Genomic DNA, 17,408 nt, shown 5'->3' with positions numbered 1-17,408 from the left:
TAAATCCTTTGGCACATGAACACCTGCACAAACACACCTTGGTGAATTAAAGGATTTATCAGGCCATTAATAACAGACAATAGCCAGACAGTTACGAAATTAAGATCTGTGCAGCTGCGATTCTACAGTTTTAAGACTTTGTACAACACAAAAACATTCAGAGCAATTTTTCTGTAAGGTTCAGATGAGTTAAATAATTTCAACCTTAAATCTTTAAATCTAGGAAGTAGTCCAACACTAGCCAAGAAGGCTCATTCTGTTACTATTTGTCATAGGATTTGAAAAGATATTAAGTAGAAATGTTTTTAAAAGGCACTGTACTGTACACAACGTCAGACATATTTACATTACTTGAATTACTTTATTTTTTATTTTTTTTCTATTACACAGACGTCAACGTACAATAAAATCAGTACAGAGGCACATCCAGTTCACAAGGTTATAAACAAAGAACTTTGTGGCATGGTCGTCCACAGAGTGCACAAAAGATGACAGTGATAATGCTGATGGTTCCGGCCTACTTTCCTTTGGACCACATGAATCGGGGGAGGATATATAACATTTAATTTCAACAAAGGTTCCAGAAGAGATATTTGTCCTGAACTTACAGTGAAATGAGCATATAGTCAAACAAGTGTATGTAAACATAATGACCAGGAAATAGTATTTAATTCGCTAAACTAAGACTTGAATGTTGACTGTGGCTGTCCCATCTTACGTGGTTTTGGCAACAAGTCAGAGCATAATTGATGGGCGGTGTTGAACACTGGATATGGAATGACTTAATAGGGCGGAACAAGACCAAGCCTATTGCTCCTTGAAAATGTATGAGATTTAACTACAACCTTGCAGTGCAGTCACAAAAATATTTTAACAAATAAGCTTATCGGAACAGGATTAGTGCATTTATGTTGGCAGCATCAAGATAGAGTCGACTTTAAAAGGTACTGGAACGTTGGCATTAGAATGGACTGCCTTTTGGAGCTTAGGCAAAGTGCACCAATCCACTGAATAGCAAGAAAAAGAGTAAAACAAAAAACATTAATATAGCATATTTAATGTCCTTTCTCCATTTCTATTTAAAATCTAGTAGGGGAAACTCCGAAATTATGCACCAGTTGAGAGAAAGCATTTCCTGCAGACAGCAAATAGCAATATCTGCCAAGAATGACTCATTAGGTGGTCCCATTCAACACAGTAAGCTTCTGCTGTTTCCCTGTTGTCAAAGACATTAGGAAAAATGATAACATTTCATTTTTACTATTTAACATCTATGTATAGATGTTATATATATATATTTAGCTGTGATCTACAGTATATTCATATATTATGGCCATGACTGCATGATGTGCTTATTCCCTGCAGCAAGCTCATGATTTTGAAGTGGCACAGTGAAGAGAGCTGCACGGAGACACACTCGTCTGTTACAGACACACATGCAAGGCTAATACGACAATTTGAGTGTAAATGATAGTACTTCACTGTTGTAGCGGCGGTGGTCAACAGTGTGCTAATCAATACCTCCCACCTGATTCATCATTAACTCTCCTTGACAAACAGACCCTGACTTTGTGTGACTGGAACTTCCCATTTTAGTAGACAGTGCTATTATTTACATGACTGCAGCACTAACAGGTTTCCACAACTAAAAACATTAAGTTCTTCTTTTTAATATTTGTAATTTACAGCTATATTAGTCGTAACATCTTAGATTATGACATTGTTTCAAGGTGATAGAACACAGAGTGGGCTGGAGGATTGACAGCCGAGGGTGGGGGCTGAAGAGACTGGTGGCTGGCACCGTTTGATTACATGGACATGTGTTCGGGAAGCACATAGGAGATGTCATCCCATGGGTGGCGATACAGACCCTGCTTCAGCCTCTTCTGGTCCAGGTAGTGTCCTAGGGAGATGGATGGAATTACATACAAAATAAACTTGTGCAATCTTTCATACATTGCCAGAGCGTTGCGTCTGTACAGACTGAGCAATGACTCACCAATGAATCCCATGCTGCGTCCGAGAACAAAGATGCCATTCAGAGCGCCGATCTCCACAAATTCATCAGCTTCATCCCTGTGGTGGTGTGGTAAACCAGAAGGAAAAGAGTTTTTGAATTTCTTCCACAGCAGAATATCAAACTTCATCAACCCTTGTCAAGAAAAGCAGTGTATATCGTCTTACCTTGTAAAACCACCACAAGTCCTGAGCAAGTCCACAAACGCCACACCAATAAAACCATCCACATTCAATATCAAGTTGGGTTTCTAACACCACAAAGACACAGCAAGGTAAATAAAAAGGATGATCATCCGCTTCAAAAATACTCTGCCATTATTTAGTGACGAGATAATAAAATGAGTCTCACTTTGGATGTGGTGATCTTCTCCACATCTAGAGCGTAGTCCAGCAGCTGCGTGGAGGGGAAGTGCTGCTTCACAAAGTCCTTCAATATCTGAACTCTCATGTCGGGATTGTTAATCTGAGGGAGCAGTGAAATCCAGTGAAATCTTCCACCTAATTTTCATTTGTCAAGAACTAACCCCAAATTTCTCCATGCATATCAGTTTTATACATGTCTCCAATGCTCATTCCGTGCACTCCTTGTACTGCTCAATAAAGTAGTTGCGAAAAACTACACAAACATGTAAATCTATTGTTTTGCTGTCCAAGCTGGATGTCAATGTGCTCAGCAGCTGGGGTACTCACCGACTTGACTCTGTGCCCAATGCCCATGATCAGCTTGCCATCCTTCTTCATCTTGTTGACAAACTCCATAGGCAGCATACCACTGTCAAACGCACTGCTGAACTGCTTTGCTGCAGCGTCCAGAGCCCCCCCAAAGCGGTCACCCTGAGGAGAGAAGGCAAGAAAGTAGAAACATGTACATTCTCTGTTGATTTTTGCAGGCAGGTAAATAGTGGATATGCCCCACAGAAAGCAGGATCTTACAATGGTGAGGAGACCGGAGGTGAGGCTGGAGATGAGATCTTTGCCAGCTCGGGCACACACAATAGTGTTATGGGCCCCAGAAACAGCAGGGCCGTGATCAGCAGTCACCATCAGACACATCTCAATGAACTGGCATGCATACCTCGGCAGTCTGCAAATAAAGTGGAGAAAGGAAACGTAAATATTTGGGGTTGAAGGATTTCTCAAGACTTTTTTTTTAAGCATGACAGCCGGCATCAGATGCTGACCTCCTCTGGAACCAGAGTAGTCCCAGAGTTCCCCCCAGGCCTATCTCTGACTTGAAGACCTCAGTGATGGGCATGCCGGCATAGAGGAGCTCCTGACCCCTCTCGTCACAGATGCTGGTCATGAAAGAGGCTGGCTTACGGATCAGTCCGAGCTCCTGCAGGGCAAACAAAGGCAAGGAGGAAAATGAGGCATCATAATTTATCCACCTGTTGCATTTTTAAACAATGTAATTTAGTCAAATGTTTGGGATTTCAATTGTGACTATAAAATTTGTCTTCTGTTTTAAAAGCACAAATGAATTGGCATACTCACTCGTGCCCAGGAGTAATCCATTGGCACGGTGGGGGGAGGCACCTCTTCAGCTGGCTGGATAACGCCTTTAGCAACAAGGTCATCATAAACGGATCTGCAAGGATGAAAAAGGACAGTAATAAATAAAATCCAAACAAATATTTACAAAAGGCACGATGAAATGAAGTAGTAACCGCAAAATGCACAGACTTGATCACGCTGTCCAGCTCATCAAAGCTCTTCGGGACGAAGGCACCAGCTTCCTTAAGGGCCTTGTTTTTAGCCACTGCTGTCTCAGAGGCCTGGTTGGCACAGGCTCCTGCATGGCCAAACTGAACCTGAGGGTGGGAGGGAAAAGGTGCAACATGGTCAGAAATGTCACATATTCCTTTAAATCTCTCATAATGCAGCAGACTGCCCTCTCACCTCTGAGGAGAACATGGTGGCACAGGTGCCAATACACCAGCATACCACCGGCTTGGTGATCCTGCCCTGTTTTATGGCCTGGCCGATCTTGTACTCTTCTGTGCCTCCGATCTGAAATAGACAGAAACAGACACTTATTATAGCAAAGTTTTTAAGGCTGCAGGCAGTGGCATCTGTAGATTTATTCATCACCTCTCCAAGTACGACAATCATTTTCACTTCAGGAGTGTCTTGGTAGCGCAGCACATGGTCAATAAACACAGAGCCGGGGTACCTGCAGAAGAGGCCACAATTATAGACCAGGTACACACAGCCACATCTTGGGGGTGAAAAGCCGTCACATACCTGTCCCCACCAATGGCCACCCCTTCAAAAACACCATCAGTGGTATGAGCGATGATGTTGTTGAGTTCATTGGACATGCCACCTGAGCGGGACACATAAGCCACGCTGCCTGGGCGATAGAGCTTGGACGCAAGGATGTTATCCAGCATGCCCCCTGTGTTTCCTATTTTCAAACAGCCTGGCTTGATTCCTCCAACCTGGAAGAAAATTTAAAAGGCAACCATTTTCAGGAAGGAGAGGAAACTAAGGTAAATTCTGAGTCATCTTGTGAAAAGAAAAGCAAGCCTAACAGTTGCTGGTCCAATGATTGTGACACCCTTCTGATCTGCTGCCTTGATTAGCTTCCTGGTGTGGGCTTCAGGGATGCCCTCAGCAATAATAGCAATTGTGTGAATCTGAAAGCAAGTGAAGAGAGAGGGTAAAACTCTGAACGTTGCTTTAAATTTAAAGCTACCCAATGGTACAGGAGGGCGTTTACCTGCGGGTACTGCATGGTCTCCATGGTGCTATCAAAGGCTGAACGCAAAGAGGCGAAACTGATGAGCACATCAACATCTGGGTGCTTTTTTATGGCATCACTCAGGTTCTTATACACAGGGATGAGGATCTCTTTATGGCCCAAGTAGAACTTCTGCTTATGGTCTCCCCTGGAGGGCAGCCATGCAGAAAGTATATTTTAATGTACAGCAAACAGCTGTAATACTTACATCAAACAAATGTTAACAAACACTGGACAAATGCTCACGTGAATGGGTAGACCATAGCTGCGACAGATGGCTGATCCCTGGAGCAGACATAGTCAAAGTCCAGCATGCCCTGTACAGCCCGGGTCTGCATGCCCCAAACTAAGGACCTGGTATGTTTGCTGAAGAGGGTATTTGCCTTGGCTACAAGGAGAGGAATTAAAGAAAGAAACTGAAGATAGGGTAACAAAAATGGATGTGCTCTTTGGGGTCTGATACCCTGCATCCTCATATGAGGACATGACAATTTGGGCTCTCTGTGCCATTATACTTATATTTAATGTAACTTAACATAGAACATTTCACCTCAGTTGTGGATGTTTTGTCATTTTGTGGTCACAAAACCAAATTTCAATGATCAGTGTACACTCAAGATGCCCAACAATTCCCATCAACTTTCATAGCAAATAAAAAGCACAGGCCTCAAGAGGTTAAGGTATGAGACTGTATTGCAGCATCCCTCCCAGAGAGGGAGCTCTAACACAACACCTAGAATCCAACCAAGCATGATCACAAGGCCTCTTTACGTGTAATACTGTCTAGCAGAGGAGCCATAAATGAAAATACATGAAGTCCTCAGGAGTTATCCCAGTACTGTGGGGTGTGTGTGTGTGTGTGTCTGTGCGAGCGTGTGTGTGTTTTCTAACCAACGGGAGCGCCAGATTTGGCCTTCTTGGCCGGTGAGCCCTCTAGTCTGACTTTGTTTTCAGAGAAAGAGCCGGTCCTGCTGGAAACTGGTGTCTGAAAATAACAAAACAAAATACAATGACAATGGTTTTTATTTTATTTACACTAACATTTCCACTTTTTCAGTTGAAGTAAACGGCCAAAGAAATGCACATGTGAACATGTGGAGGCACACACACACACACACACACACACACACACTTTGTTGAAATTCTGCACAGTCTTAATGGATCCCTTGAGGCAGCTGCAGTGGGCAACTGTACCTAACGACTATTTGAATAAGAGCAGTCAACAGTGCCGTCCAATGCTCTCACACAAAAGAGCCAGTGGGCTTTTGATAATCTGGTTCACTAAAAAGGACACGACAGTGCTGACAGAGATTGTGACATGCAAGTCTCCTGCTCACTCTGCTACTAAACTGCACCACACTACTGGTGAGTTTAATCATCATCCTTGCACAGCGAGCCGACAGGACATTGTGACAGGCTATTTGTCTCCATGGAGCCATTATGTGTCATACCAATGTGCTGCCACTGGAGTTGAGCAGGAAGTTGGCAGTGTGGGCAGCAACAGGGGGCTGGTTTGGGATTGGCCTGAGGCCCAGTGCCATACCAACGATGGCTGTCATGTGAGTTTCTGTGCCAAAGACATGGATGGGGATCCCAGTGGTCTTGCCTGAGGAGAGGAGGTAAAACAAATGTGGTGCATGAAAACTTGCAGGTGCTCACAGATTTAAAAAAAAAAAAAACTCAAAAGGGAAGAATGCATCACATACCAGCTTCTCGCATCACTCTGAGACCTTCCTGGTAATTGGGGCCGCCACGGCGGACAAAAATGGTGACCTCATGCTCCTTGAGTGGTACTTGATAGTCTCTGATGGCTCTGACAATCCCCTAGCAAACACACAGACATACTTAGCATGCCACCGGGAGCAATATCAGGATATGAAAACAGAGAAAAAACATCTTCTACTGTACCTTACAAGTTGCTGCAACATTGGTGAAGTTTGCAATGCTTCCCCCAATAATCAAGACCTTTCCTGGAAAGGAAATATATATATAATCAACACAATATTTTTTGGCGAGGGGACCTTCGCTCAGTGGCTGCAGAAATCTGTTTTCCTACCATCAACGTGCTTCTCTCTGGTCATCAGCGACAGGATGGTCTTGGCGTAGTCATATGTCTGCTGTTCGCTTGGTGCTCCCGAATACTCCCCGTAATTGGCCAGCTCGTTGACACCACCCAGGTCACAGATTGTGTCACTAAGAGAGGTTTACATCAGTAACACATACAGAGGAAAGAATGAAACTGACAGCAGGTATTTGTCTCCTTTGCAAACTCCTTAACACACATGAGACTAAATGCACTCCATCCATATTTTCTGAATTGGCATGGCACTGTAAACAGACACAACAACTTGTGCACAGAGGGAATAATTAGTCGTGGCTGACATCACTGCCTGTCACGCTTTACACCCTCAACAGACGGCAGAGCTCATTAGTCCTGACTCCTACTGAAAACAACAGTATTTAAGGAATCCAATTTAGCTGGAAGCTGAAGAGGCAGAGTCTGAGTTGCTGCACCATCAGTCTCACTATTGCATCCCTGGCATACTCCTCTAATGCTTAAACCAATTATGTGCAGTGAAATCGATATAATAAGGATAAAGTCAGGGGATAACTTAAGCATCTAAGTAAAGGGTTCAATTGAATTATTTCATATGTGGTTAATGGAGTCTTGTTTATGCAGGACGATGTATGGAGTTGAGTCTTGCACTGTGGTGGGATACCTGAACACTACTGATGCTCCACCTCCTGCCACCATGGTCCAGATCCTTCCTCGGGGGTTGAGCAGAGTGAGTTTAAGGCTGGAGCCACTCTTGGCGTCCAGGTCGGCGATGTAAGCCTCCTGCAAAAAGTGAATAAATAAATCAAAGAAAAGGTCAACGAAGAGGCTAGAGGATGGTCATATGGCTGCTCAAGATGTAAGAGAGGGAGGGGGCAGGCAATTGCTGACTTAATCAGAGCAGTGCCTTTACAAGCACCACTTCATTTGGTTATAATTCATTACATGTGCTTGGATTGATTTTAAAGAGTCAGTTATTGGGAATATTGGATATTTATAACAATTGGTACATCAGTGGTTGTTTATGACTGTCTTGGCCACAGCTGGTGGCTGGGAATAAACAGTGTTCCAATCAAAGGACACCCGCCATTTGCCCCTCCCTCCAGACTCAAGACTCACGACTCACAGCAGCCCAATTAGACCACCCCGTCTGGTGCAGACATTCTGTCTCCAACTGCACACATCAGCCAAAAATAGATAACCTTTGCACATCAAAACTGGATTTTTCATTCTATGATTATTATGGCGTTATTTCTAAGTTAATACACAACTGTTTCAATGGAAGGTGACAGTCTACAGCTCTCCGCTCAGACAACCTTATGACAATGACTCGGAAAGGCTGTTTAACAGTTGTGTGTTGAAGTCTACATGGAGCAGCTGGGGCAGTATGAACTGCAACATACATTTTCTATTGTACCTTTTAATGAGAATCAAATTTTTAAATTGGAAAAAAATTCTTTAGTTGCTTATAAATTCATTTATTTGGCTAGTTTTACATTCTAGCCCAAATAAAAAACAATGCTTCATTTAGCAGATGCCCCCCGCTGACTGGATGACAAAACCAGCTCTGTAATGCTGACTGGCTCAATTTTGGTGCAGAGATAGTCCCCCATCACCTCAGGATAGGCCTCCCTGCCAAACGGAGGCGGGAACTCCACATCACCCCACTTGGCCTTGCAGATGTAGTCAGCTGTGGCATCAATCTTGGCTGCCATGTCCAGCACGTAAACCCCATCTTTTGTGACCACTGAGGGGGTGCAAATAAAAATGTAAGGATCTTACAAAAACAGCCACCTACTGAGATTCACCAAATTAGCACAAGACCTGAGCTTCAGACAGATAAAGGAAAAATTGATAATCAGGTCCGGGTGACCTGAAACATCCTGCTGTCCCTGCAGGAGGTGGAAAGGAAGGGAAGATTGGGAGGAGGTGGTATGAGATCAAAGCAGGGAGAGTCAGTCTCAGCACACCAACAGCAGCTGCCTTAGGGTATATACTGATGCCCAATTATTCATTATAAACACACATTATAAAACCACATGGCCTTCATCAAACAGCAAGTGCATGAATTATTTACCCTTTTCCTCTCTTAGTGTTAAAAATATGGCAGAATTTACTTCTTTTTTGATGTCCCTTTCTAATTTAGTGATGTTATAACATATTTATGAATTTGTGTTGGAGTTGAGTGTAAATGCAATCACAACACAGAGCTTGTCATATTACTGTAGATTTGTTTTTTAATAAAAAAAAAAAAAAATTAATAAAACTTTACCCAGTGGGTTGATCTCCAGGTATGTAAAGAACAATTCTTCATACAGGTTAAAGAGTCCTACAATGAAGCTGGCCAGGACCCTGCAGAGACAATATGTGACATTTTAGTCTGGTTAGTTGTCAAACAATATAATCACATCACAGAAAAACTGAGGCTTCATCTCACCGATTTAAACTAGCTGTTTGACTCACAACTCAGGAAAAAACCTTTATTGATTCTAATAATACTTCTAAGAAAACAAAATCACTTTATTTGGATTTTGACCTGCTGATCACATAAAACCAGCATCTGACATCACATTTCTGAGAAATTGTAACATATATTTTTTTCTTGACATTTATCATTATTTAAAACAAACTTAAGGTGAAATCCTAAATATTAACCTATTAATATAACAGTAACTCCAAATAGGTTAGAAAGAGAAAACTACTTGGCAACTGAATATACAAATACCCATTTAATCATCTAAAATACTAAACATTCAAGTTGATATGTATTTCAATGAGTTTATTTCCCTGAAATGACACCAAAATTAAAGCCTTAGGCATTTTATTTTTCCAGTGATATTGTATATCTATAAACGTACATAACACAATATGCTACTTTTTAAATGGACTATGTAATAGGGAAACAGGCATATATAATTTAAACCCTGACAAACAACAGGCAATATCACAGAAGGATTATAAAGGCCAAGCTGGACAGTAAACAACGTACCTGTAAATTATCTGCAGATATGCTGCTGTCAGATACAGAATAATCTAATTTACTTCCTCCTTCCTCCTTCACATGTCAAAACACAGCAGTGAAATGTAGTCTGGGTTGTTACTGGAAGGAGGAGGAGGAGTATTATGTATTTTGTTCTCCTCTCCTGCTTGTCAGTTGTCGAGGCAGCTCAGAGCCTTGTGTAACAGTGTCAGCCCCCGGTCAGAACTCACGCTCCTCAGAGAAAACTGTGACCCAAACCCAGAGTGACTCAGCTTCCCAACATGTCTGATTCTGATGGTAGGGCAGAAAAAAAAAAAAAAAAAAAGGGCTGCACTTGTTTTCAATCTGAAGTGTGAGGGGAGAGAGAGGGGGAGAGCGTGCGGGGTGAGGAGGTGAGTCGCGGCTGGCAGAATGATTCCTGGAGCGGCTTCTTCAATGTCAGCCAAGACAGTGAGTCCAGCCAAAATCTGCCATCCTAAGAGCACTGCTGGGGAGATGGATTGGAGGGGTTCGAGGGGGTGGGCCAGTGTACCGTGCCCATCAAAATAAAGCGGACGTGCTGTGAATATGCCTGCAGTGTAAAAGTGGCTGGGGGTGGAAGCTGGTTGAAATTATGTCACGCAGAGGGAGGAGTTTGTCATTTGTCTAATGGAAACCCCCACCCAGCTCCTCCTGCCCCCTCCAATGCATACTGCCACGTACTTTCTCTTACGTCGATTAAATTATGGTTCTGTTTTCCAACCAGTGGTCAAGAATTTCCTATAAATAAAATGCACTTTTTCCTTGGAAGTAATTTAGTGCAGAACTACTTCAATGTATCATGTGTATTTCTGTGTCCTTTTATAAAACCTCTGTGTGTTGTGGAACAATATGACTGAGCTCTTCGTTCAACTGCACAGGCTCCACATGCAACAACACAAACTAAACCGGACACGAAAGCCAAAAAATGAGCAGTGTTAAATAAGCACGTCTCCTTGCAACTGGTGAACACTAAGATTTAGACTGGATTACATAATTTAATGATCTAGTCCTCCATTAGTTTAGTGCTGCACGTCATTGCCTGAAACTCTAAATGCTATCCAACTTACGCTTTCTTGTCATTTGGTGCATGAGTCAGCAGCTCCTTTTTTACAGATTCTTCGCTGATCTTCTCATCCACACCAATTAGCAACTTATTTGCCTTGGCGTCCACATCTCCTACATCCACACCTCCCTCGTGGTGAAACAGCACGTAGTCTCCATCCCGTGTGGCGTAGATGCAGACGTAGAACTCCTGCTCCTGAACAATGAAACATTGAGTTGACAAAGATATTGATGAAGAAATGTCACCTAAGGGGGCATTTAATATCTTAGATTTAAGGTATGTTTTAATATGAGTGATAACAGTATAAATAGAAACTGAGGGTTGTCTGAGGAGTTTTACCTGCTTGTGGGGGACAAAAGGCTCGATGAGGAAGTTCTTGAGAATGCCCTTGGCTTTTCCCACCTGAAGACCAACAAAATAATTTTTAATATATGCTAAAGAGGCTCTGTAGTCTTAATCCTATTCCCCTTATTCATTCAGACAAAATTTGACTGTTAAAACAAAGGCGACCATCATGTGGTGTAAAAAGAAAAAAGGAGACAGGTCTTGGTGAAGGGAAATGTCGGCATATATTACGCCCACAAAGCCTGAAGAACACAGCCACAGCTCATTTGGTGAGCCTGTCATTATTCCTCTGTAAAGGCCAACGGGCTAAAAGGCGGACCAGCAGCCAGTCAGAGAGAACAGAGCGAAGAAATAAAATTGGAAAAAAAAAAAAAAAAAAAAAAAAAAAGGGGGGGGGGGGGGGGGGGGGGGGGGGGGAGAGACGGGGTTTCCATTTTGAAGAGTGAAAAGAAAAAAGGAGGCTTATGATGGGTGGGGGGGGGGGGCAAAAACAAACATAACATATCTTATCGAAAAGAACAGAACGGGTTTTTAGATAAATGTCACCTCTGTGTGCTTCTCGGAGAAGAAAAGAGGAAGACACTCATCTTGTAAGCTTGCAATTTCAGTGTGCAACATGCTACACTTAACACTTCTTGCTGGCTTGTATATACAGGAACGTGCTTAAATGTAATTAGCAGTCAAGCAAAAAGCTTGTATGTAGGAGGCATACTCTTCAATAATTAGAGCATATATAACAAAACCAAGCTGTTGTATTAGTATGAAGATTTATGCTACTTTCATTCACCAATTACTGCCATGCTAGCTGCACAATGAGGCTACATTCATTGAGCTAAATGCTAATAATATCCTGATACATGCTCAAAATAACAAAGCTAACAATCTCAGCAAGTTTAATGTTTGAATGTTGACCATCTTAGTTTAGTGTGTTCCCCTGCTTAACATTTGCACACATGTGCTGCACAAGGTAAAATTTATGGCAGACGTTGAATGTCATATGTTGTAACAATTGTGCAGTTTCTTAAACTCAGACTAAATCAATTTTGATTTCTCAGGGACAGTGAAGATCCAACAAGCTGAAATACTGCCCCATCTGTCTACGATACAGCAGTGACTTCATTTATCATTATTTATTGCCACCAGTAGCAGTTGACAGTTTGGTCTCATCTGAAGAGACGCGTCCACACAACCTCAGCGCTGCAGCATACCAACACACAAACATACACTCTTCTTCGGTACTTTATGAGGCGTCTGTCTCTCTCTCTCTAACTTACTTCATGGTTTATGAGGCAGAGCAGCGTCTTTGTGGCAAAGTGATGGCTCCTCTGTGCTGTGGCTATGTCGCCTGGATAAATGACTTGGCTGCTTATTCACTAACTGCACTCACCTCAGCTGGCTGGACTGATTTACAACCTGCAGACTAACACTGAATGTTTAAGCATCAGGCAAAATTATACAAAGAAACCAAATGCACCAGTGCAAAGCAGAAAACAGGGGGTGAAGGAAAGGGCAGCAGGAGGAGGGTCTGACTAAAGCACCGGGATAATATTGATCATAGGGTTGCTGAGAAAAGCACATCCCTTCAGGGATGGCTGCAGGTAATTGACTACGAAATTGCAGAGACGGAGAGGCAGAGGGTGGATGACATACCGTAGTCTCTTTCATAAGGCGGGACTTCAGCCACTCTCTGACGCCATTCAGATCCAGGTTGACACCAACCAGGCCCAGTTTCCCTCGCCTCTTGATCAGCTGATCTGGCTTCACCACCAGCCTCTGGAAGGAAGAGAAAATGGTGTCTGTAAATAACATAAACTGGCATCGCCACTTCATGTTGACTGAAAGGGATCAAACTCATATTTGATACAACTTAATGGGTGATGGTTGATCATTCTTCTTATCTTCATTTTCACAACAAATCACAGGTTGCCAGGTAACATGTGTCACCTTAAAGATGCATTGCACATTATTTAAGTAGGAATCTCTCACACGAATGACTCGCTGATGGCACAAACGCTGAATTACATCCAGCTGCCACCGATGAAGCCCATTTCCTTTCACTTCCAAGTCAGAAAAAAAGAACGAGTTATGACAGTGGAGCCATTAGTACCTGGGAGCTTGCCAGTCAGCAAAGGGACAGAAGGCTGAGGGTGAAAGTTAATGCAATTTCCTAATCAATTCTATGGCAGCACATATCTCCGTGAATCTGTCCTCTGCATCATCCTCGTTTCTTCCAGATTAAAACCCTCAGTGACGGAGAGACAAGATGAGTCATAGAGTGATTCAATTAGCTTCTATTACTGCATATCTATCTGATATTACATGACTGTTAAGACAAATCTGAGAAGGACAGAATGGAGCCAAAAATTCCCGTCTCTGCTGAACTTGTCCTTCATGTGGAGAGGCCGAGTAAACATTTTTTTTTTTTTTGTTCTTTTGTTAGGTTGAAGCTTCTGGATCACTTTGCTGTCCATGACACTAGACAACAAGCACCAAGAGACCACTTTAATTCCAGCCTGAGTAATTGTCTGTGCAGGTTGAGATCATTTCCACAGGGAGCCTGCATCTTGGGACATTCATTGGCTACAAATCTGACGTGATTCGTAAATTTTCTGGTAAAGAAAATTTTACTTCACATACTTACATTTTGGTCACCACTGCTCTTTGGTCTTACCTCTGTGAGCAGCCATGGGTGCTCTTGCGCCAGCCGTTCAAAGTCAGTCTCTGCTGTCACGTTGGCATAACGGAATCGGTTCTGCACAGCCGCTGACGTGCAGATGTATTTGTACAGGAACTCCTTCCCTGTCTGCTCAGAGATGGCTTTGGCCGACATGACTCTTTCAGTCTTGACTGGATAAGAGGATGGGGAGATGGGAGGAGGGAGATGAGCAGTGAGATGAATCAATTTAATGATGTGGATGAATGAATACAGAAGAGCAGACCTAAATGATGGACAGAGAAAAGAGATGCTTCTTTTTGGATTTAACAGGAGACGCCTGCTGTCAGAACTGTCAGGAACGAGTCTGGCCACTAAATGATTGAGAGACGGCTCTGCAACATTTAACTCTACAGAATTATTGAGAATGCTATAAAATCAAAGCACAGACGTCTGTCACATCTGCACAATCAGAATTTTTATGTTTCTCACGTACTGAATGAAGTAAGACACAGACAGTGAAGCCTGAGAGGCAAACACTCATCAGCCTTGGTTTGTTTGACCTACAGTGTAAAGGGTAATGCAAGCATATTTGGCCCCAGAACAATCAAATACTAATGAGGCAACAGCAGCAGTGCTGAACTCCATTCACTAGGCCATCACAGCCAAGCAACTTTACTTTGACCTGAAGTGACCTATTTATTAACACAGCTGGAAAACACCTGAGGTGTACAGATTTCTATAACTTAAGTGGTGGAAAACGATGGATTAAAAGAAGAAATTCAATAATCTGTACAGGTATTCTTTGATCTTACTGGAGCAGGGCAGAGCTGTGACCTTTAATCTTTGGCCCCACACACACACACACACACACACACACACACACACACACACACACACACACACACACACACACACACACACACACACACACACACACACACACACACACACACACACACACACACACACACACACACACACACACACACACACACACACACACACACACACACACACACACCACACACACACACACACACACACACACAACAGGACAGCTGTTTTCTTTACCTTGACTGTGCAGAGGATACAAATAATCACAACATTTGTTTAATGATCATGAATGAATGAGTTTAAACTATGAGTCTACTTGTAAACATGATCAACAGCTCTTATTATTACTGATTAACTGTTTCAATCTTTCTATTGCAGGAAAAAAATAAAATAACCCAGTTGCTGTCTTTCCTGGTCTCCTGTATTTACTTAATTAATATATTTTAGGTTTTACTCTGTTTGAGCTCAAAGGACTTCCCCAATGGGCATTTTTCATTATTTTGATTAGTTTGTTTGTTTGTTTTTTTTTTTTTTATGAAAAAATTTGTATTGTTTAATAACCAGATCAACCAACAGTTTGACTGGAGGTACTGCAGAACAGTTTCATGAGGCAAATGTAACTGCGTCAACATCAAATCATCAAATGGTGAGAAATGTGGCATATAACGTAAGAGACCTGTACAGCTGACCTGAGATATTAAATATCGCTGCTCCACGACAGCTGTACCGTTGATCCAGATAACACAAATGTACATTTAAAAAAAAAATAGGAGATAAGATAACATAAGAGACCTTTCCTGATTATAATTCTCGCAGCCCCGAATGAGCATCCTTGCAGGAATGGAGGACCTGCTCTCTGTTTCATTAAGCTGAAAGCCCTGATGTTGGCCCAGGCTGCCATTTCTTAAACAGATTAATGGGAGTGTCATGGGCCTTTTCTCACTATTGATTATTGATGTCCTTGAGTCACCACAGCTAGCCGCTCATGGCTTATCCAGAGCCCCATCCTCGAACATATATCATCAACTTTCTCTGTACAGCTGACCTGAGATATTAAATATCGCGACAGCTGTACCATTGATCCAGATAACACAAAGGTACATTTCAAAAAAAGGAGATGATTGATGACCAGAGAGTAGGCAGTATCGACTGTACACCAAACCAAGGTAAGAGAAAATGCCAAAAAAAAAAAAAAAAAAAAACAAACAAAAAAGAAGCAAGTTCACTTTTCTAAGGAGCCCCTAAATTCCCAAAAGGTGTTTTTTTCCCTATCTATTAATATTTTGATATTTCAAGATAATAATTTGTGCGCACGAGAAAAAAAATATTTTGGGACTTTAGGGGCTCCGTAATCTTCAACCATCTCACCCACCAAAAAAAAAAAAACAAACAGACTATTCAAGTAAAGCAATGAACGCCACCATGTTTCAAACATACCTGATAATCTATAAACTGGTCTTCAAATCATTGTTAACCTGTTCCCACAAAATATTAACTTTCTGTGCACAAGATAAAAAAAAAAACAAAACAAAACAAAACAAAACATCTTTTGGGACTTTAGGGGCTCCGTTCTTTTCACTTCTTGGATTTTCACCAGATACAAACATGCTTCGCTTTGCAGGAGCATTGAGTCACATCCCTGAGGAAAGATTTTACCAACTGGTTCATTCGTTCATTCGTTCATTCATTCATTCATTCATTCATTCATTCATTCATTCACAAACCGATCAGACAACAATGCACCTATTCACATTTCCAATGAATATTTGAGCTGTTGTCCAGTCTCTGATGTGGCAGTAACACAGGTTTAACACGGGACTGTTCAACTTGTTTTTATCTTCTGATCCTTCAACAAAAACAGAGTTAGAGGAAGCAGACAAAAGTACAACACGGATTTTAAAAGCTGGTCATCAACTTACTCTCTTGCTGCAGCGCTTGTTTTAGTTAGTTAGTTTAGTTTAGTTTAGTTTAGTTTTTTTTTAGTTTCTTTTCTTTCACCCCGGCCAGTCGTGGAAGTGTGTCGGGGCTGGACGTGGGTGTCTTCCTCGGCTGTGCAGCTCCACTCAAGCCGCCTGTGGAGACGCTGCTGCCGGTCAAAGACGCTTCCTGGCAGTTTTGTCTCCACCGATCATCTGCCGATAGGCTTGGCTCGAGCTTTCTGTCCTCTGATTGGCTAACATCCACATCATGCTCTATTGCTGCGTTCAGGGAGTGTTGGTTAAAAAAATAATAATAAAAATTTTTAAAAAAAGGAGCAAATAAAACAAATTACACAATAGGAGTAGCTGAAGGTTTTTATATTAGAAATATAATTCTGTGAGGGAGTTCATTATTTATTCACATTATCGGTAAATATGTAAATGCATTCTTATTTTTGCTTTTACAACTACAAATGAAAACGCAAATTCATGTACGTTTTCGTTACTTTATTCAAGCACCCAAACATGCAACAACTCTGCGTTGCTTTATTTCTCCAAACAAAATGTAATGAAATGTGGCAAAGACGTTTTTCCTTTTCATGCAACTCCATTTCAGTGACTTCAGTTCAGGGGCATATATGGTGCTTTTTCCTCCGCTGAATGTATTTGACAGCTTTAATACAATTGTAAACATTTAATGGAAATTTCAGTTTCAAAATGATTTCATTACCTATAATAATAATAATAATATAAACCTAAATAAAATTCACCA

At 41.9% G+C, this 17,408-nt stretch overlaps 1 protein-coding gene across 1 annotated transcript; it reads right to left on the bottom strand.

Moving 5' to 3' along the window:
* Positions 1-371: 371 nt before the first annotated feature.
* On the bottom strand, positions 372-16,798 carry aclya (ATP citrate lyase a). The gene is made up of 28 exons (XM_029507639.1): positions 16,637-16,798; positions 13,899-14,074; positions 12,878-13,000; positions 11,222-11,284; positions 10,887-11,077; positions 9,091-9,170; positions 8,435-8,565; positions 7,483-7,601; positions 6,819-6,955; positions 6,671-6,732; positions 6,469-6,586; positions 6,214-6,368; positions 5,654-5,747; positions 5,009-5,150; positions 4,742-4,910; positions 4,554-4,658; positions 4,264-4,460; positions 4,111-4,192; positions 3,919-4,029; positions 3,703-3,830; positions 3,514-3,607; positions 3,201-3,355; positions 2,953-3,103; positions 2,710-2,853; positions 2,369-2,482; positions 2,185-2,267; positions 2,000-2,076; positions 372-1,903 (listed from the first exon to the last, which is right to left on the bottom strand). The coding sequence occupies exons 2-28, from the start codon at positions 14,055-14,057 to the stop codon at positions 1,809-1,811; spliced, it is 3,279 nt and encodes a 1,092-aa protein (XP_029363499.1). The 5' UTR covers positions 14,058-14,074; positions 16,637-16,798; the 3' UTR covers positions 372-1,808.
* Between the last annotated feature and the right edge of the window lie 610 nt (positions 16,799-17,408).

The sequence above is a fragment of the Echeneis naucrates genome, chromosome 8 (genome assembly GCF_900963305.1).
Source record: "Echeneis naucrates chromosome 8, fEcheNa1.1, whole genome shotgun sequence".
Taxonomy (NCBI): domain Eukaryota; kingdom Metazoa; phylum Chordata; class Actinopteri; order Carangiformes; family Echeneidae; genus Echeneis; species Echeneis naucrates.
This window is presented reverse-complemented; position numbering and strand designations above follow the sequence as displayed.